Below are 20,853 nucleotides of genomic sequence, written 5' to 3'. Positions count from 1 at the left end.
GGTCAGGACTCCTGTGTAAAGAGATTCAGAGCCTCTGTGTGATTGTTCTCGTATAGAAGTTAAATGAGGAAAAAAAACATGTCTACTTTTCACATCATTTTACCAAAAAGTCTCCCTCTGATAAAAGGAAAATAGTTCTGATGTAGATGAACAAGTGAAAAAAAAACAGAGACTCACACTTATCATAGACTGAAAAATCCTGAAACATCACTTTCACTTTCCACGGTAAAGTGGGAGGTTTCAGGAACAATTGGGCCTGCAAAAGGAATTCACCTTCAGCTTTTGATGTCTCTCTATTGAGAAAGACTGAATGAACCGAGAGTGCCAACCAAGAAAAGAAGTGCTGTTTCACTCCACCTTAAACACCTGTGACCTTACTTCACCTATTGTGCTAAATGATCCAGCATTGACTGGGTTAAGGGTGAAAACACAAAGGTGACTTCGGAAATGAAAAGATGGTGGGAGGAGCACACAGATGTTGCTGAAACGGGAAAAGCCACCAGACTTGTTGGTTTTCATCTACACCCTCAGTTCTCTGGCGATCAGAAAGCAGAACTTTTCTGCAGACAACAAGATGAATGGAGAGGAACTGGCTCTAAATAAAATGGGGGACATAGAGGTAAGTAAGCTTTTCAATCACAATCTACCCTACCTTACTATATAATCAAAGATAATTATAACTTTTAAAATATGTTTATTGCCTTTTGCTAAAGTCAAAGCAATAAGGAGACTGTTCATGGAAAACTCAGATGGATATTCAAATAAACAATATTTATGGCAGTCTGTTTGCTGAGTAATTTTGGTTTTTAATATAACAAAGAGCAAATCAATCCAAAAAGGGACACACAATCAGAAAGCCTTGAAAGCTGCAGTTGTTTGAACTGTTTTTATGCGGATTTGTAGTTTAGAATGGATCAGATTATTTGCTTTAACAAAAAGGATCAGATCACCCTTTTCTCCAAGACAGGGGGTTGGTATATAGGGAACGTTTGACTTATTTTATAACTCTTAAATATTGCTCCACATAGTTTCAAAATGATCAGAAAATGTTTTTAGATTGACCCTAACTCTTTGTTGTTGTTCTTTTTAATAACAGTACTGCCACTGATATGTAAATCTTATTTATCATATATTATTTGTAAATAGTAATATTGGAACGAAATCTATTACTTGTTGCACATTATTAAGACATTTCTTTGTGTAACTGGTAACAGCTACCCTAGTCCTTTACAGGAATAACAACATGTCTGTTTAAAGTGGTGTTATGCATCAATTTTGTCAGCATTGTGTTAATGTAAATGAAGGCTTTGTTACCCAGTGGGATGTTTCATCTACCTGCGTGATATGACCGGGCAGAGCTCTAAAAAGGCCTTTCCCCTGTTGTCTTGTTTTTTTAACCTGTAAGTTTCCATCAGAGGGAGATGAAGCAGGTAGACAGGTTAAAGGCATTTAGAAACATGACAAGTTGTGGTTATTTTATTGAATCTGTACGTTTGATTCAGTTCCTAGCTAGTCATAGCATATAAATCACGGTATGTTTTACTCAGATCAGTGGAGGTATGGGAAGCAAATGAGAATGGTGTGTCTCACAGCACAGGCATGTTCCAGCTCATGAAACATGCCTGGTTTAAACGTGGACAGGGAATCCAGCACTTGTTGTGTCTTGTTTTTTCTTTCTCTAGCTTGAGTGAGTCATCACCTGCCACAGCGCCACTCCTACATTTCTTCTTGCTGCAACACCCAAATAGGCAGAAAAATAGCAAATAAGAAGCTGTTTGGAAAAATCCATAGTGACAGAAAATACATCAGCAAATATCATTGTGCCACCAGTAATAGGACATTTTGGTGAGATTTTCTTTACTTTCTAGGTTCAGGTTGGTAAAAATCGTCGCTTGGACATGAATCACTATGCTACTAAGAAAAGTGCTGCTCAGAGTATGCTGGATGTTGCTTTGTTGATGGCCAACTCATCCCAGCTGAAGACCATCCTGTATGTGGGGCCAGGGTACCGGTTCTACATCCCTCTCATCGTTCTGCTGGGTCTGTCCATCACGCTGCAGGTCGTAGTGGGACTGCTGCTCGTCTTTCTGGGCAAGTGACACAGATGTTTTCTTTTCCTTTCTCACCACCATCACTGCTCTTTGAACAGTAATTTAGTTGTGTCAAAGCACACTTCTGACGAAGAAGGTTGTAGAAAGTGCGGATCATACAGAAAAGTAAATTAAAATCAGACATCCAAACGTAACACCTAGCCTCGTCTGCCTAACTGAGACTGAACTGGCACACAGAACATAGAAGAACAGGTCCATGAGAACTAAAGGGGCGTAGTCATGTATTCTGACCATAAAAAGAAAATGCAAAAAGCATATATGAATCTTAAAATAAAACAATATACGGCAGGTGTTTAATGTTTACTTAGTCCTTTCTGAGCCTGAAGAGAACTTTGCACTGGGCGCGATTAGCAGACACACACATTTTGTGCAATCTGCCGGCAGTACCGCAGAGCTATCAGAAAGCAAGATGGCGGCAATTGGTGCAGCTACTGTAAGAGCCAGTTGACTGTCCTCCGATACCTCGCAGTGAGGTGACAGCTCGGCCTGCATCTCTGTTCAGTGTTGGTTCTGCCACCCCACCTGCATCCTCTGGCCTCCAGCCCATTACTGCATGCCTGCCTCCCTCCATCATGCACTATTCGTTATTGCAATAAACCTTTTACAACTAAACTGTGTCTGGCTGATATCAGGTTCTCCAGCTTTATTCATAACATCTATGGGAAGAAATAAAGAGTGGACCTAATAACAGGAGCAATAGCTTCTTCAAAGCGTTTGTCCATGGGAGAAGGATGGATTCAAAGACTGAAAGGAAGGGCAAATCATACCAGTGATACTGCTGATAATGCATAAATTGGAGAGTAGTAGGAGAATGTAGCAGAGGGCCATTTATGTCCTCCACTAGCCTGAGCCTAAAGCAGCATACATAACTACACAGATAGCTCTGGATAACCTAAGTTTTTTTTAAAGAGGAAAGTTTTAAGCTTGGTCTTAAAAGCAGACAGGGTATGCGCCTCACAGACTAAAACTGGGACTTGGTTCCACATGAAAGGAGCCTGTATAAAGATGTCTTCCATTTTATGTTTTGTATTCTGTTTATTTTTTGGGTGGCACTTGTGGCCTTCATTTGACAGCACACTGACAGGAAACAGGGTTGAGACAGAGAGAAGAGATGCAGCAAAGGTCCTTAGAACCCAGGGTGGCCACACTGAGAACTGAGGCCTCTGTACACGGGTTGTGTGCAGTACCCCTACCCCACCACCGCACCCCCATTTTATTTTTAACACAAGGAACCACCAGTGAACCTGCAGTCCTAAAGAAAAGTGCTCTGATGGAAGCATGTGTACAATTCAGTTTCTAAAATCGGATTGGATTTAAATGCAGAAAGAATAATTTTAAACTATAATCTGGATGTTATAGAGTCAATGAAAAGAAGCTAAAATTGGAGAAATATCTCCCCGTTTAATTCTCATCAGAATTCCCAGCTGAAGGCTTTGAACAAAATATTCTGGACTTCCTGATAATAAAGAATTGCAATAGTCCACCCTCGAAGTAACAATTGCAAGTTTTTCTGCAACTCTGTGGCAAAGGATAGTTCTATTTCAGGGAATATTGTGAAGGTGAAAGAACGACGTCCCAGAAAGCCATTTCATATGAGATTTAAAGGATTAAAAGATGCCAGTAAGGTTCTTAACATTGTTACTCAGATATACAGAATATACAGACCCATTCAATAAACTACAATGTTATCTTACAATGTTAAAGTACATTTATGTCAGTAACTATTTACAGAGTGAAACAAAAGATATAGATTAATCATACATACTTATAGCTAATGGACCAGTAAAAAAAACTGATACCGAAATATTGGCTTAGTGAAAAGTATGTTTTATATCAGTTATTTTTAAAAGTTACTTTTAATCTGTCAAACTGGGCACAGAGCATTAGAACCAGCTTTAAAAAAAATGAAATGGCGCCACCATATTCCTTTATAGTCCTTAAATCCTTCCTAACAAGCCATAGTTGTTCAGTGTTTTTCTAATCCTTTTTTCATTAACTTTACATTTAACATGATAATTGGGGCTCATATATTATGAGATTGGGTTCCCTGTAATTTTTCAGAAACTAAAAGTTTTCCACTTTTCATTGTCTTCCTCACAGCAGATGATGAAGTAGATTTTTCTCTTGGTAGGCGTGACCATTAACCTGTACAGGACTGTCTCAGAAAATTAGAATATTGTGATAAAGTTCTTTATTTTCTGTAATGCAATTAAAAAACATGAAATGTCATACATTCTGGATTCATTACAAATCAACTGAAATATCGCAAGCCTTTTATTGTTTTAATATCGCTGATTAAGGCGTACAGCTGAAGAAAACGCAAAAATCCTATCTCAAAATATTAGAATATTTCCTCAGAACAAGTAAAAAAAATATAACAGCAAAACAAAATCAAACATTTGAAAATGTCCATTAATGCACTGAGTACTTGGTTGGGAATCCTTTTGCACAGATGACTGCATCAATGCGGCGTGGCATGGAGGCAATCAGCCTGTGGCATTGCTGAGGTGTTATGGATGCCCAGGATGCTTCAATAGCGGCCTTTAGCTCATTTGCATTGTTGGCTCTGGTGTCTTTCAGCTTCTTCTTCACAATTCCCCACAAATTCTCTATGGGGTTCAGGTCAGGGGAATTGGCAGGCCAATCAAGGACAGTAATGCCATGGTCAGTACACCAGTTACTGTGAGAATCTTATGTCGTCTCTTAACCACTACCATACTTGTGATTTAGTTTACTGAACCAAGCTGAGTGTTTTTCAAGGCTCAGGAAACCCTGCAGTGTTTCGAGTTATTAGATGATTCAAGTGATTAGTTGAATAGCCTACTAGTATACTTTTTCACGATATTCTAATATTGTGAGATAGGCTTAAACTGTAAGCCATAATCAGCGATATTAAAACAATAAAAGGCTGGCGATATTTCAGTTGATTTGTAATGAATCCAGAATGTATGACATTTCATGTTTTTTAATTGCATTACAGAAAATAAAGAACTTTATCACAATATTCTAATTTTCTGAGACAGTCCTGTATAATCTTTGTGGCTTATGTTCTATTCTCTGAACTTTGGGGCAAGAGTTGTATCGTTCACTGCCATCAGGGGGCAATAGAGATACAAATTGCACTTTCCACAGTCTTTACAGATTAAACAACTATTCTTCATCCTTTGGTTCTGATTTAAGATTTCAGACCCAAGAGGAATCTTAGTATCACATCTGTGTAATCATGTATTTGTCGTGAAATGTCTCAGATTTACTGCCAGAGGCCTTAAGTTTTGCATCTCCTCTGCACTTCCCTAGAGATTTCTGAAGTTCCTGTTTGTTTGATTTTTGCTGTAATTTGTGCCAGCAGCGAAGTATGACCTGAATGACACACGGAAACATGCCAAGCTGGAAAGGATGAACAATGCAGCCACTGTGTTTGTCTTCTTCACGGTTCTCATCAACATCTTCATCACAGCGCTGGGGTTTCAGAGCCACTCTGTTGGGTAGGGTCCCAGCAACACACACACCTACAATAACAGACTTATGATGCTTGGTTTAGAAAAAAAGAAAAGAAAAAAAACTTTTCTACTCTTTTTCTGTCTTTACAGCGCAGCGCCTGCTTTACCCATACTGCCAGAACTGCCTCCTCTGCCCGTTGACCTGAACAAGACTGGTGCGCTTTAACACAGCACAGGCTTTGTACATTGCTATTTAAAAGTTCCCTTTTTAAACACAAATTCATGCTGTATATAGTCTCATTTTGGTTATACCAATACTTCTGAATCTTAATTAAAATGTATTTCTTGTTCTTATGATTTGTTGTCAATTCACTGCACTTTTTATTATAAGGTACAAACATTCAGTCTGTTGCACAAAAAAAGAAGAAAAAATGTTTATGTCTCATCATCAGAAGAAGGGGCTTATTCAGGTGAAAAACGGCTCTATACTGGAAAAAATATCTAGATGTAAAAACACCGTGTTAAAAAAAGAACAAACTAAGCGAAAAACACCAAAATAACAATTTCACTGAATTCTAGCCAGTTTATTTTTGTAGCACAAATTCACAACAAATATATCAAGACAAGCCTAAAAGGTCCAATTCATATGAAAAATGTATAATCAAATCCTGTCACTCACACAGATTCAATTTTAAATTAAATGATATCCTATTTCTAATCCTGGTCACTCATTTTGGGTTAATAATCCTAATTTGAAACAGTGATCTATTTAAGCTGATTACACAGTATCAATCCCTTATGTTGGAGCATAAGACAAGAGGGGAAAGGACTGGCTCCCTTTTAACAGGAAGCAGAACCAGGATCTGTAGGAGCAGCCGTCCACCGTGGCTTAATCAGGGTTTGGAGGACAGAGCAGGACACAAAAACACAGAAGCAGTGGACTTGTTATAGGAAATAATACTTAGTACACAGATTTAACGACAGCTTATCTGGCTCTGTATTGAAACAGAATCAGGGCATCATAGAGGAACATGGTTAGACTTTGCCTTATCAAGCACACTGCTTGGTTCCCAATGTTTCTGTTTCAGTCCAGGACAAAATCCAAGCAGCCAATCATCATTTAAAGTATTCTGATTCAAATGTTTCCATCAAGTGCTCTTCCCTGGATTCTAGACTTCTTACTCTTTATATTCAGTTTATGTAGAACTGGATAAGGCTTTATAATAAAAATGTTGCATCATTTATATACAGAATAATATAAAATAAAATAGCAAAGCTAAGCATTTCACATCCCAGCAGAAAGGGTGTAGTAGCAGCCAGCTGCAGTCAGCAGCAGCACCGCTGGGATCAGCATCCACGCTTTTCCTTCTGATCGCAATGTGATTGGCCTCCTGGTTTCCACTGCGTGGTAACTGGTCATTCTTCGCCTCACTGTCACAGGAGCACTAAGGATCAGGAGGGAAAATTTAACATAGGAAACAGACTTTTTTATGCCTTAAACATGCAGGTATGAAAAAGTCGCCCTCACAGATGAACTTGGTCCTGTTGGTTGTCTTCATACAGCTCAGTGCTGCCGTCTTGGTCGGTGCTGGACAAAGGGACCCTGTAAAAAACAACAACACATAATCATCCACCTAGAAACACATTTTTATCAATAAAACAATAAGGTAAGCTTGCATTTATGTTGAGATCACCATAGAATCACACAAATACAGAAACTATTAAAGGCATGCAACAGTTATAATACCTGTCAGCTGCATCCTGCTCCTGATCCAGGTTCTGATCCTTATCCTGGTCCTGGCTTTGATTCTGGTCCTGGTTCTGATTCTGGTCCTGGTCCTTATCCTGGTCCTGGCTTTGATTCTGGTCCTGATTCTGGTCCTGGTTCTGGTCCTGATCCTGGACCTTTAGGTTTGTCCCAGAAGTTCTGCCACTGGACAATAAAAAAATAAAACTTCTCAATTTTTCATAAACTGAAAGAAGCTCTGCAGCCTTGTGTTTTTACACAGTTTATCTAGCCCTGATCTCAATTGCATAAAAAATATGGGCAGAGCAGATGCGGGTCAGGAGGCCAGTCTACAAACCTGACCCACTTTTACCTGTTCTGTCAGCAGGAATGGGCCAAAATTCCAGCAAACTGTTTTGAGAAGGTTCTGGAGGGAACCCAAAAATGGTTGACCCAAGTCATACAGTTTCAAAGGCAATTCTACCAAATGCTAAGAAATATGTATGCAAAGTTCTGCAGTTAAAAATAAATATAGTTTTTAACTCTCTCTCATCGTTATAGTGGGCTGCACAGTGGTGTGGTTGGTAGTTAGAAGGTCCTGAGTTCAAACCCCGGGTTCAACCTGTGGATGTGTGGGTTCTCTCCAGGTACTCCGGCTTCCTCCCACAGTCCAGAAACATGACTGGTAGGTTAACTGGTTACTCTAAATTGTCCTTAGGTGGTTGTTTTGTCCTGTGTGTCTCTGTGCTGTCCTGCTTGGAGATTGGCATAAGCAACCCTCCACAGATGAGCAGGTTTTAAAAATGAATGGATTATAATGTTTAGCAAACTGGTAATCGTGACATCAAAAAAAAATGTAGATAGTATTTCAATTGACCTGTCATATTCATGTTCTGTGTGAAGATAAGTTACTTTTACTTTTCCACTTACCCGTTTTTCATCGAGCAGTCATTCCCAACATGTTAGCAGTTTAAAAAGCAACAATCACTGTCCAACTAGTCTGGGTCCAGTTCTGCCTTTTTGGTTGATCCGGGAGGAAATTAAATCTAAAGGACCTCTACACTGCTTTATAAACTATTGTGGTTCTCAGACATTTTTATAAAAAACGACAACATGCTTTGTATTGAAATCAAAGCAGCACACATACAGACCATTTTTTAAACACTTCCAGGCCTTTCAGAATGTAAACATGTAACACAGCTGCAGATTATTTTGACATAAATAATATATTGTCTGGATCTAATTCATCATTTCTTTGGCCATACTCTGTGAGAAACTGAAAATGAATTCTGCAGCCATTAATTCTGGCACTGATAAATGACATTTACCCCAAAATGGTTATTTATTAAGCGGAAATTGCCCTCTGTCCTTTTCCTGTGATGCTCCCCAATGTTATGTATAGTGAGGGTGTACGGGAATGGATTCAGAGATCCCTTTTAGTGGCCCCGCCCCATTAGTTATTTCATGTTTAAGGATCTCCTAACTACCAGGGAAGGACGGTTCAATGTCCTCTAAACATTCTGTGATTGTCAGGTAACAAATCTTCATTCAAGTGCAAGGTGGATGTTCAGTGTCAGTCATCCTCAACTGCTACCCTCTCCCCTCTCCCCTCTCCCCTCTCCCCTCTCCTCTCTGCCCCTGCTCCTCTCAGAGGTTTGGAGCCAGAGGGCTACAACGGCTCCGGAGCTACAAGTGGCTCTTTGAACCTGTCAAAATGGCTACTACTATCCATCCATCGATTTTCCAACATGCTTCTCCCTACTGGGGTCGTGAGGGGTGCTGGTGCCAATCACCAGCTGTCAATGGGCGAGAGGCGGGGTTCACCCGAGACAGGTCGTCAGTCAATCGCATTGGCTACTACTAACTGGCTAAAAATGAAATAAACAAACCAAAGGTATAAATACAGATTTTATAACAAAATGTTTTGTTTCATGTAATAATTCCATTACATTTCCACAACAGAATAACGTTAAAGTAATAAGTTTTCAACATCTGTTGTAACTAGAAGATCTAAATTTATTGCCTAATATTGCAGACTGCTGTCTGACTTTCTGACTTGAAAATGAGACTGTTAGCTGCTATAAGAGCTATCTGCACTTCAAGTCTCTCACAGAGTGTTGTTGGTCAGTGCACTCAGCTGATCTGAGAGATAAAGAGAAAGTTTGGTAAGATTATGTTTTGTGTGGTGAGAGTTTCATTGAGCAAACATGCCAGCAGGTGGCGGTAATGGAAGATATTCTCAGAACTGGTTATGTTTCTGTAAAACTCCCCCATAAATAACAGAGATCCAATTTAAAACATTGCTCACTTGTGTGTTTTTTGTTGTGTGTTGGATTCCTGGTGACAGTTAAAGTCTAAAAATGTGTCATTTTCTATCTGAATAAAGAAATGTCGTGTTTGGGCTCAATGGCACAAAATAACTAAATAAAATAAAACAAATTAGGATTTATAATGAATATTCTATGAAGGAAATCCGTTCATTAAATCAAGCCCAGATGATCCTTTTTTGGGGCATTTGCTACTTTTTAAGGGTTTTCTTTGTTGTCACCGGAGGACAGCCACATAGATCCAAACAGCCAAAAACAAGGTTATCTTTGTGAAAACTGTACTGACGAATTTGTTGAGGTCTTCCTTTTCATCTGTCAAAACAAAAAGAGATTTTTTTTTTTTTTAGATTTCATGTGGTTTTCAAGAGTAGACAGTCTTGGCACAATCACAAAGATGAAAGCTGACAAACAAGACCTACCGGATGGCGGTATATGATGCATGTGATTTCCTCCTCTGCAAAGACACACCAAACAACCATTTACACCTCAGAAACATAAACCTTGTCTAATTTACTTTGTCAGGATGAAATGTAATAATAATTGGCACAGTGACCTTAGAGCTTAACCAGAGAATGATGTTATCGTGCTCATCAGAGCAATTTAGATATGCAGAGAGAAGTGGAAAAAAAAACATTGCTACCTCATCAAAGTGGCTACTTGTTTCTATGCTTTCTTTTTTATTGCCAGCGTACTTCTATTTTTTTCCCTTTATGGGCTATAGAGCAGGAGTACAGAAAGTAGCACAGTACAGTTTAAAATAGGATAAAGCGATCTGATCTTTTATCTTTGTCATCTGTGCACGGTTTAATTGAAACTATTTAACGAAGTCTCGGATCAGCTGGACCAGATGAACCTTTTCTTACTTGGAAGTGAGCTTTCCTTGTAGTAAACCCTCAGAGAAATGTGAGCTATGCAAAGATTGCTTTTGGTTTGTTTATCAGCAGGTTTGCATAAAGATTAAAATGTATTTCCTGAGAGCCTGAGATCAGATGGAGCGCCACAACAACTAAAGAAAGCTAATCAAAGATCCCGTGGTGCTACCTGTCCATGACATGGGAGTTATATTTGGTTTAGTTTGGCTGTTTCAAATCTAATCTGACTGAATGATGATAGGAAAGTCTAAACAATGTTTATGTCTAGAAACTCATGCACCTGCTCTGTTTTACCAGTCATATGGAAATCACAATCACAATATAAAGCTTGCACAAACAGTCAACTCTTAGTTAATTTGTTCTTTTTTTGCAAACAGGGGATAGAGTGAACTGAAGTGGGTTTAGTTTTACCATGGTGCCAAAAACACATCAAATTGGCATTTAAATGAAAATCCAAACAAATCAAACATCAACTTCACATTTTCCACAGATCAACAATCAGCCAAGTGAAACGCTGCTACCTTCTTCTCTGTAGAAGGTGCGATCTTTGGCCATGGCCTCTTGGAGCTTCTTCTCGTACGCGCTGCGAGTGGACGCTGGGGTCAAACAGGTCAGAATGTTACAAAATACATGATTCACGTCAAAACGTCTGGCAAGCAAGAATTTAGTTATGATAATAACAATAACAACTTTCCACTTCTACCCAATAAAAATGCAAAAATGTCAATAATGTCAGAACATTTTTGTTAATAGTCCTGTTACGTTAGAAAACATTCTTTCCAGTGGGTGATCCAACAAAACAATGCACCTGACATTAATTCAGGCCATGCTCCAGCATACACTGCCTGATTATTTTACACGGCCAAACAAACCCACTATTTTAAATACAGCGTTTGTAAAACAGGTCGTTCTCAGATTAGCTCTAGCAACCACAGTCCAGTGGGCTGAGGGCTGCATTGTATAAATCCTTGATGAAAGAATGGGACGGCTTTTGATTAGCAAGCACAAACGCTGCAAAACATTTTCATATCAAGACTGCTGTCCTTTTTATGTAAAATCATCACTTGCAGTTTTTACATCTCTGAAAAATACAATTTAATGCAATGTAAATAAATATCCAGGTCACAACGTAATGATTGAACATTATTGGAAAAATTTTAATAATAAGTGGCAGAAAATCTTTATGTTATTGTTTTTAAGATATTATGGGCCAAAGTGATTTTGTTATTAGCAGGTATTACATTATCTGTCATTATTACATCACTGGGTGTTGGATTGCAGAGATCGGCATGCTGGTTTAAAATGTTACATCTACAGGGGTGAAAGCAAGTCACTGTACACTAAAGTGACGTCTCCATGTAGACGAATGTGATGCTTGTGTGTGGTACATTAAATGATTGATTTTATGGCTAATGTAAATGTCTAATCCGTCATACATTATGTGGGAAATCATTGTGCCACCCCTCATATTTGCCCTCCAAGCAGCCAGAGCTCCCTGTTATCTCTTAATTGTCTTGGTTGACACTTCTCCAGACCTTCTCAAGGTCTTTTTAAAGTTTTCCACCCATTTTCTAACCATTATAATTTTCACAGGATTTTTTTACAATTTCGTTAAACTTCTTGACCCTGATCTGTAAACTATTAATTTAGCAAAAAGCCTTTAAACTGAAGGGCTGAATCAGCGTTGAGTCCACACATACCAGATCATTTAGCAGAGACCAAATCTGGATTACATTTTTAGACTCTGTGTTTTCAGCAGTTTATGATGTGCTTACATTTTCTCAGTTGAATCTATGAAAATTCCAAGAAATAACACAGTTTTACCGTTTCCCAAATATGTTTAGTCGACATACACCACTGCACATGAGGAACAGCCAGCCGTTTAAATCAGTCTGTTGCTGCAAAAAAACTCCTGTATATGTGCAGCTGTTTTATTTTAAGATGTGAAAAATGACATGCTGGTACCAGAATCCGTCTCTTTCTAAGTTTGATTATCGTTTGTGCCTAAAGGTCAGTGTTAAGAAAAAAAGTTATAAAATAAACAGAGAAATAGATAATCCCCTCTGAATATGGTTATTGTATTTAGGAACTAGAATTGAAGACGAGAACAAAAAAGTGGAAAGTTACCACCTGAAGAAAAACTCTTGACATTTGAAAGACTTATTCATAGCCTGGAGATGCATTAGTCCAAAGCAGTTTGGAGCACTCAGTTAATCTCAGTAATACCTACCCAGTATGGGTCCATGCTTGATGCCGTAGTCTGTCAGTAGGCTTCTGAACTCTGCATTACTTTTCTCCCTCAGAGACATCCTGAAGAGGCTGGAGATAGGAGCAGGTAAAGTCCACAGCAGACTATAAACTGACAGGAAAGCAGACTTTAAGTAAATCCAGCTGGAAATGTGTTAATATAAGGCTATAAGGTTATATTCCCAGTAACTCACACTCAGCCTGACCTCACTGCCTTCCGTTGAACTTACACGGCTTGTATATTTAGACAAGAAAACAAAGAGCTGAAGGAACTTACTCACCTGTGTGGCAGTCAGCAGCCGGGTGTTGTGGAACAGGTCGAGATTTACAACGAGTGCTACAGGAAAATGAACTGGGCGTTGTTGTCTTAAGGCCTGGCAGCCTCCCAACATGGCACGACCATTTCAGTTTTCACCGGGGATTACATGGGCCGCTCTCTGTAATGTCCTTGATAATTCAATTCAGTTGAATCCATCAATATCTGGGGGATTCGACACTAGAAGGTGTGCAGTATTATCAATGCCTGTATTCCTGTATTCTAGAAATATAGACGGTTCCTGACATTGTTTTTAAAAAGAACAGTGAAGCCTATAAACCTGGGACAAACAGTACCTGTGTTGTCCAGGGTCTTCGGCCTATTCGGAAATATTGAAAATATTGTCTGGAATAAAGCACTGGAGCACCGTCTCGGAGCCTCTTGGTGCACAGAGCCCAGAATGGCAGGTGATGGTGGGTTTCTGAGCTTACTGATTCCAGGCATTGGCATTTGGGAGGTAGGATAATCACTTCACTGGCAAAGAATTAGTAAAAAGTCCCAACAGCTGAGACATTAGGAGCAGGAATTTGGACCAGTAACCCACCACTTACAGGGCAAACCCCTAGCTCCTGTGTCACTGTCACCACTCTCAGCTGGAAGCCAGGACACAGGAAAACAGTTTTCTGAATGCTGCTGCATGAACCGCCAAACCAGGGCAGCTAGAGCAGGATGATGCCATTATGTCCTTGTAGCCCTGGGAGAAAGACTAAACATGTCTGTTATTGTGGAACTTTTAATAAAAGAATATCAACTTCATTCCCTGTACACAGTAAGAAACACCCGGGTCAAAATGAATTAGACCACATCCTGTAGGTGACATCAAGTCATTGAATTGCAAAATAGAAGCAAGTCTCAAGTCTTTCCACTGAAGTCTCGAGTTTAGTCGAAGTCCTAAACTTTTAATTTTGAGCCTTCAAAAAGTCATTTGACCAAAAATGTAAACTAATCAGAGTAATGATCATTTTGGGATTGTTAAATTGTTGAAATTGTATTTTTTGTTTGCCAGAACAACCAACAAGAGGAAGTATATTTCAAAACCGTCTGAAAATCAGTCCTGATCTTGTTTTTTTTACTGTAAAGGTTCCCAGAAACCATAATATCTGTCGGAACTTTTGAAAATTGTGTGCAAACGGATTCATAGTAAAAATACATACAAAATGAAAAAATATTCCTATGACAACCAATTGCAACAAAACAGCTTTGAAAATATTATATCAGTAAAATCCCATTTTTAATATAACTCAAATTCTTCATTCCACTGTATAAGAATGGATTTTGATTTATTGAGACAGGTTAAAGTTTCAGGCCCCATGATTAGATCCATGAGCACAGAAAAACATAGTTCTTGAGCAAACATTAGTTGTTTTGGCTTTTATTCATTATTCTTTGTACAAATTTACACGTCAGAAGGAAGTTAACTGTCTGTACGTGCTGCTAAATTATATTTGCATGATTTCTTTTTTTCCCAAAGTTCCTATTGTGTTACTGTCTGGAGTCAAACCAGCCAGTGAGTTTTAGAGCCTGTGATCAATGAACGTTTTTAATCAAAAGCCAATGAAGTGGCATCATTGTAAAATCTTCAAAAGTTAAGCTTCGATAGTTTTATACATTTGTCTTTTAAACGTGTGAATAAGCTTGTCCCAAAGGTGATTAGTCAAAGGAATCAGAGCTACAGAGCAGGAGTCATAACAGGAAGAGCTGGAAAGAGAGAGAAAGAGGCTATATATCCTTTGGACAATCATGTTTCTCATTTAAAGAAGCCCAAATTTGGAATAGTTTATCAGCAACAATCCAACAACTGACTAGCCTCAGAGCTTCTACATCTCATGTGAAAAAATGTTGTGAACAGTGACACTGGTACAGCGTACACTACTCGGCATCATTTATGCATTATTTATTTGTTTTAAAAAAGTTTCTTTGTGGACTAGACCCTGTCCAGGGTGGACCCCGCCTCTCACCCATGACCGCTAGAGATAGGCACCAGCTGCCCCAACCCTGCACGGATAAACAGCCATAGAAAGTGGATGGATGGATACATTTCTTTGGAGTAGTGATTTTAACTGGTAACTTCTATCTGTAGAATCTGCAACAAAACCAACATAAAACAACTTGTGTTTAAGCTTTATTTAACCAGGTGAGATACTGAGAACTAGTTCTCATTTATGCCGCCAACCTGAGCAAGAGGCTGTATGTGTTATTAAGTCATTCATGGCATAGTTTCATTTTAAATGTTTTAAACTCTGGTTCCAATTTGCATCGACTCATCTTTGACTTATTTTGGTCATATTATTATCCAGTACATTTTGGAAGGCCCTTGGTTATTCTGTCTACTTTTTGTAAAGTTGGGGAACTGTTTTTGTCTTTATCTTCAATTGTTCAGGCCCAACACAAACAGGTGTGTGTGTGTGTGTGAGTGTGTGTGTGTGAGAGAGAGAGAGAGAGAGAGAGAGAGAGAGAGAGAATTCAATTTACTCACGAACTACTAATGCCTGTACAGTCATGTTGTGAAAATAAAAGCGCATTCTGCTTTCAATTTGTCGATGGCTTCCAGAGAACTTTGGCACAAACACAACACGAAACCAGAGGAGCCAAAGCTGACATTCAAGACTCACTACACTGCAGAAACCGAAATTACACTCCAGTCCAAAAACACCTGAAGTTAATCTTTGTGATCAACTGCTAAATTTTATCAGGTTTATTTTTATTGAAAGTGTTTTCAGAGAGAAAGAAAAACACAGAAGTTAGCTTTCTGCATATCCATACATAAAAATGCATGGCATGGACCAAAAATGGAATATTGTAGGGAACATTAGTTTGGCTCAATACTACATATTCACAAGCATATCTGCACTGCTCCAGTGTTTTTATTTTTATTTTTTTATTGCTGCATATATACATACTGTTCCTTTCCTCTAAAGTTTATGTATTTATTCCTCATGTCTGTAGGCTGTGAGCACTTGAAACCAAATTCTTTGTTTGTGCTCACAATCATTGCCAATAAAACTGCTTCTGATTCCATTGCAGGTTTTTTTTTTTTTTTTAATAGTTTTGTCCTTTTTACTTATGTTGCTGTACAACATTCAAGATGTGGGGACAGATTTGCTGACAGGCCTACTGCTGATTATTAATCTGACACCGAAAGTATAGAAAAATTAAAAAAGTAAAAACAAACCTTTAAATTGATTACATTTATTCAGTGAGTAAAAAAATCCCATATTCAGAATAATAATACCAATGTAGTAGTGGCAAGTAGTGGCACAGACAGCCAGCATTGAATCTTCTACATTGAATCACTGTTTTAGCCCAGTGGAGACCAACTTTTCATTAGATTTAATCAGATATTTATATCAAATTCATTGACTTTTGACGACACCAACAAGGTTTTCCGGGCTCTTTGGAAGCAAATTGCCTGAAGTGTCACAGATTCTCTATCCTACTCAACATGGGGCATGATATTATGCCAAACACGCCTGCAGTGCTTGGTACCATCAGTCTGTTCCAGTAAAAGTTAAAGTGGAGTTTGGCTTACTTTATGGTTGTGGTGTTAGGCTAGGGCAGCCTTGTTCCTGCCATTATTAGCCAAACAACTGGTTGCATGTGGTCTGATGGCTGCTATGGCAACTTGATGACCCACCCCTTAATGCTCATGTAAATGGCTTGTACTAGTATAGCGCTGTATCAAGTCCAATGACCCCAAAGTGCTTTACACTACAGTCATTCACACCCTGATGGTGGTGAGCCATGTTAGCAGCCACAGCTGCCCTGGGGCAGACTGACAGAAGCAACACTGCCATACATCGCCACCGGGCCCCATGCAATATGGGTGAAGTGTTTTGCCCAAGGACACAATGTCTCAGGTGCCCATGTTCATTACAGTTCTCTAACAAATAACCTTTTGACCATCCTGCTCACTGTGCATGGAGACATACAAGTGATCGTTCAATCTAGTGGTCAGGGGTAAAAGAAATGGGCCTGTGTCACATCATAACTATACCCCAGAGAAACAAAGTCGTCATGGATTACTTTTTGGAAGTTCCAAAAAACTGATCATCTTAGAAAAGAAAAGAGGAAGAGGATGGAGGAATTATAGTTGCTTTTAACAGGTTAAGTGATTTTGAAGAAAGTTGTTTCTTTAAATGAAAAACTTTGAGTCTTTAGTACTGAAGAAGTTTTTTTTTTGATGAGAAGTGAAACATGTTTTAATCAAGTACTTAGGATTTTCATGTCCTGAAGTGGTTTTCAGATTCAGTGGTTATGAAAGTAAATATTTATTGATTCACTAATTTGCCAAATGTTCAAGCATTTCTTGGGTTATGAAGTAAGTGCAATTATTTGAATATAAACCAGTATCACTTTCCTCCACTTTCTGTACAGTGAAAACAAATTTGATAATTTATCATTTTGGTTTGGAAATGAAGATTTCCATTTACTCCTGTGTTAATTAAAGCTATTGTAAGAATATTGCACTTTTAACAGGCTGCTTTAAACACAGTCTAGTAAAGATCTTTCCCCACTCCAGAGTTTTATTGTAATTGGCAGACTATGCTTTTGAGAATGAGGACACTTCATATCGCTACATCTTCTCCTTCCTGTAATTTCCCATGTGAATGTGCTGGCCTGACTCAGGCCAAACAATATTTAAATGTTCTCGAACAGTGGTGTTAAAAATATGAATCAGTGAAGAATGCAGACTAAACAGGACTCCTGCCTGAAAATATTATTTGGACCCTTTTGTACTTACACAAAGGCATGTTTTTTATGCAGAGCTTTAAACATCGTACATGCCTGGCTTCTCTCTCTCCAGCAGCTCCCTCTGTTGCCACATAAGAGTCGGCAGCAGATTTAAGAGTAAAAAAGAATGCAAATGAAACAAAATCTGTTCGACTGAGAAAAATACTTTATTGTGTATCAAAATACTGTCTTACAATCACTTTAAAAGCCATTTTATATTGGACAAATTTCAAATTTGTTTGCTGAAATACAGATAAGGCACAGAGCAAGAATTGTGGTGTAATGGAGAGTGAGATGCAAAACACTGGAAAAGAAAAAAGGCCATCGTGCATTAATGACTTGACGAACTGCAGCATCGTCTTTTACTTTAAACTCTTTCAGCGCAAGTTAGAAAACTTCCCTTTTTTAACCTGTTAATTAATCACTCAACAGCGGCACAATTCACACCGCAACACAGGCTGATGGTCATTTTTCCTTCTTTAAACAAATAGAGCTTCAGAAAGAGTTTTACAATCTAAAAAAGGACATGCAGAGCGTACGCCGGTGTCAAATGTAGCCACACAAAAACGTCTTCCAGCAGCAGTGTTTGGAGAAAGCTAAATACAGGGTTTCCCTCGGTTTGCACACCCCTTGATTTGTAACAATTTCCTGACTGGGTAAAGAACAGCAGTGGGTAGAACTGGATCACACTAGCAGCAGATTAAAGATGATCTTAACAAAAGCTGAAAGAGGGTGACCTTTTACTGGGCAACTCCGACACATGGAACAAACAAGCTGAGTTTTGTACAGACACAGGTCAAAGACAAAAACAATCCAAAAATGGGTCACTTATAAAGCCTTCTCCTGTGATTGCTCATCTAGAAGCTCCAAAATCCATTATTTATCATATGCAAGAACTCCTCCAGTGTAAACAGTAACCTTACATCTAAAGCTGGGAGCCAAAACCTATTACTACCATACTCTGACATTCTGCACCAATTTAATGTCAACTCATGGCTGAAAGTGTTAAATATTCTAAGGCACAACTGGCTGGTAGTTTACAGTAATTAAAGGGGGAAGCTTTCTCCCCATTTCAAAATGATTCACTGCATTGTTCTTTAGACGGGGTTACAGTGAAGAATAACAAGCAATCTGGCTCACATGAGTTAAATAGTTACCACACAGGGAATCTTAATTTGAAACAATGGAAAGATGTTGGAACTGTAAACGACCACCAGCTGCATTGGACCGACAGTGATGGAATCTCCTGGCCGCTGCTGCGGTCTTTAGACAGTCAGGTGGTAGGGGCTGCCGGGGATGTGCTCGTCGCCCCACTTCACCACCAGGATGTACTCTCCCTTCTCCTTCAGCTGGTAGCTGACGTTGTACACGCGGTTCCCCACATGCTTTACCAGGATCTCCTCGCAGGGGACCTTTGGACCATCCACACCCACCAAGAGCATGTTACGACCTGCGGGACGACAAGACATCAAAGAGCATGAGACATTTTAGCCTGGATCTCCATTGTTTCATGTGGGATGCCTGTAAGGTTCTTTATTTGTATAAAGAAGAAAAAAGGATGCATCTACTGATGCATCATTACCACATATTTCTGGGCCTTCAACACAATGCCCAACAGGAGAAATGAAGGCAAGAATGGAGGGAACGTTTCTGTGCGTTTTAGTTCGGTTTAAAGCTTCGCTGCAGCCTTGCCAAGCTTGATGAAGGAAATAAGATGAGCTCTGACCTCTTAAGAGGGTTATTCATGGTGTTGAAGACAATTGCAGGTTTTGTCCAGTATATATGGTTGAGTGTTTTCTGATGCCTACTAAGGTAATAGACTGACCAACAGGGAAGGGGAAATAAAAGGGTCCAATGACTGATCCCTGAGGTACACAGCACAGCTAAGCTACCGAGGAGTTCTGACAAAGGTTCAGGCTCAGTGAAAAGAATCATACATTCAGGGCAGGTTTTCACCCAGGTCCTGTTGTGAAGCAAATATACATCGACATCTCTCCGTTTTGCATTGAGCAGCAGGTTGTAAGTTACTTACTAATTTACTAACAACCTTGCATGTAGTAATTTAAGTAATTTCCCTTTGGGATTATTAAAGTATGTCTGATTCTGATGTAGGTCATAATGAAAAGGGGAGAAAGGATTCAGAGATTCAACGATCTGAATTCTGACAATAGTTTTGACTTAACTGTATATTGCGCCTGAAAGATTCAGTCTAAACACAGAATCATTTTAAAACCCTGGTTAGCATTCATCAGCTGGCTGACACAAATGAAACCCACAAGCAGTTACCCTGTAAACCTCGACTAGCCCCATCTTAGACAACAGCGGTTTGTTTTTAAAGGATTTCACACTCTGTATGAACTGTTGACATCAAAATTTTCATGCTAACATGTAACCTATATAAAAAACAAAAAAAGCTTTGGCAACATCAATGTCACAATCAAAGTTAAAAACCGGTGTTAGCACATGAATGGATCCACCATAAAAGGCTTAAAGACAAACCTGCTTTGCTGCAGTCCACACAGAAGTTGTTCTTCTGGCCAACGAAGGCTTTGGTCAGACCCGGGCCTTTAGCCGTCACCTTGCTGGCATCTGAATGAGCGGGAGCAGCCTGCTGAGAGCTGCTGATGGCACGGGTCACGGGATCAACCATGACAGAGGAGGTCTCATGCATGCTGTGGCTTGCCACAAGCTTGGAACCTAGGGAACGCAGTGCAAGTTAGGCGTGGATGAAGTTCACTGAACTTCAAATCCTAAGCAAAGACCTTGATCACCTGTAATCTTTGCTTTGAAGGGGCTTCCAACGATGTGGTAAGGGCCGCCGTATTTGATGGAGATGAGATAGTTTCCAGGGGCCATTGGGGTGTAGGTCACTCTGTAACCCTCTGGACACTCAACACAATCCATTTTCACCTTGGAGGGTCCGTCAATGGTCACGGCTAAAGCCCCGGGGCCTGCAGTGCTGGTGTTTACCACAAATTCACATGCAGTTCCTGCAAGCAGGCAGGAGAACAATCAGGAGAACCGTGGAGACGACGAACAGGGCAAGAGTACATGAGGTGTAGCATTTGTACCCTTTGTTTCTT

At 39.4% G+C, this 20,853-nt stretch overlaps 3 protein-coding genes across 9 annotated transcripts in view; 1 reads left to right on the top strand and 2 right to left on the bottom strand.

The window, feature by feature from the left end:
* The first annotated feature begins 501 nt into the window (after positions 1-501).
* On the top strand, positions 502-5,901 carry si:dkey-93l1.9 (Ninjurin domain-containing protein). Of its 2 annotated transcripts, none has more exons than XM_036143886.1 (4): positions 502-619; positions 1,869-2,091; positions 5,458-5,596; positions 5,702-5,901. In XM_036143886.1, the coding sequence occupies exons 1-4, from the start codon at positions 575-577 to the stop codon at positions 5,775-5,777; spliced, it is 483 nt and encodes a 160-aa protein (XP_035999779.1). In that variant the 5' UTR covers positions 502-574; the 3' UTR covers positions 5,778-5,901. The 2 variants fall into 2 exon arrangements, with proteins under 2 accessions (XP_035999779.1, XP_012733018.3); XM_012877564.3 differs by having other exon boundaries at positions 504-619; positions 5,461-5,596; positions 5,702-5,830.
* Positions 5,902-5,983: 82 nt separating this feature from the next.
* emd (emerin (Emery-Dreifuss muscular dystrophy)) lies at positions 5,984-12,924 on the bottom strand. The gene is made up of 8 exons (XM_036143820.1): positions 12,918-12,924; positions 12,707-12,835; positions 10,998-11,072; positions 10,024-10,058; positions 9,891-9,916; positions 7,299-7,484; positions 7,080-7,154; positions 5,984-6,996 (listed from the first exon to the last, which is right to left on the bottom strand). Exons 2-8 carry the CDS (start codon positions 12,783-12,785, stop codon positions 6,837-6,839), a joined length of 636 nt encoding a protein of 211 aa, XP_035999713.1. The 5' UTR covers positions 12,786-12,835; positions 12,918-12,924; the 3' UTR covers positions 5,984-6,836.
* Positions 12,925-17,914: 4,990 nt separating this feature from the next.
* The window catches only part of flna (filamin A, alpha (actin binding protein 280)), a 54,506-nt gene continuing 51,567 nt past the window's right edge, over positions 17,915-20,853 (bottom strand). For all 6 annotated transcript variants that reach the window (XM_012877558.3, XM_012877559.3, XM_012877561.3 and 3 more), the window contains 3 exons: positions 20,542-20,760; positions 20,270-20,467; positions 17,915-19,220 (listed from right to left, as the gene is read on the bottom strand). In XM_012877558.3, coding sequence (XP_012733012.2) covers positions 19,036-19,220; positions 20,270-20,467; positions 20,542-20,760 — 602 coding nt within the window. In that variant the 3' untranslated portion in view covers positions 17,915-19,035. The remainder of the gene's footprint in view (positions 19,221-20,269; positions 20,468-20,541; positions 20,761-20,853) is intronic.

The sequence above is a fragment of the Fundulus heteroclitus genome, chromosome 1 (genome assembly GCF_011125445.2).
Source record: "Fundulus heteroclitus isolate FHET01 chromosome 1, MU-UCD_Fhet_4.1, whole genome shotgun sequence".
NCBI classification, from domain to species: Eukaryota; Metazoa; Chordata; class Actinopteri; order Cyprinodontiformes; family Fundulidae; genus Fundulus; species Fundulus heteroclitus.
Note: the sequence above shows the minus strand (reverse complement) of the source record. Positions and strands in the feature narration are given on the sequence as shown.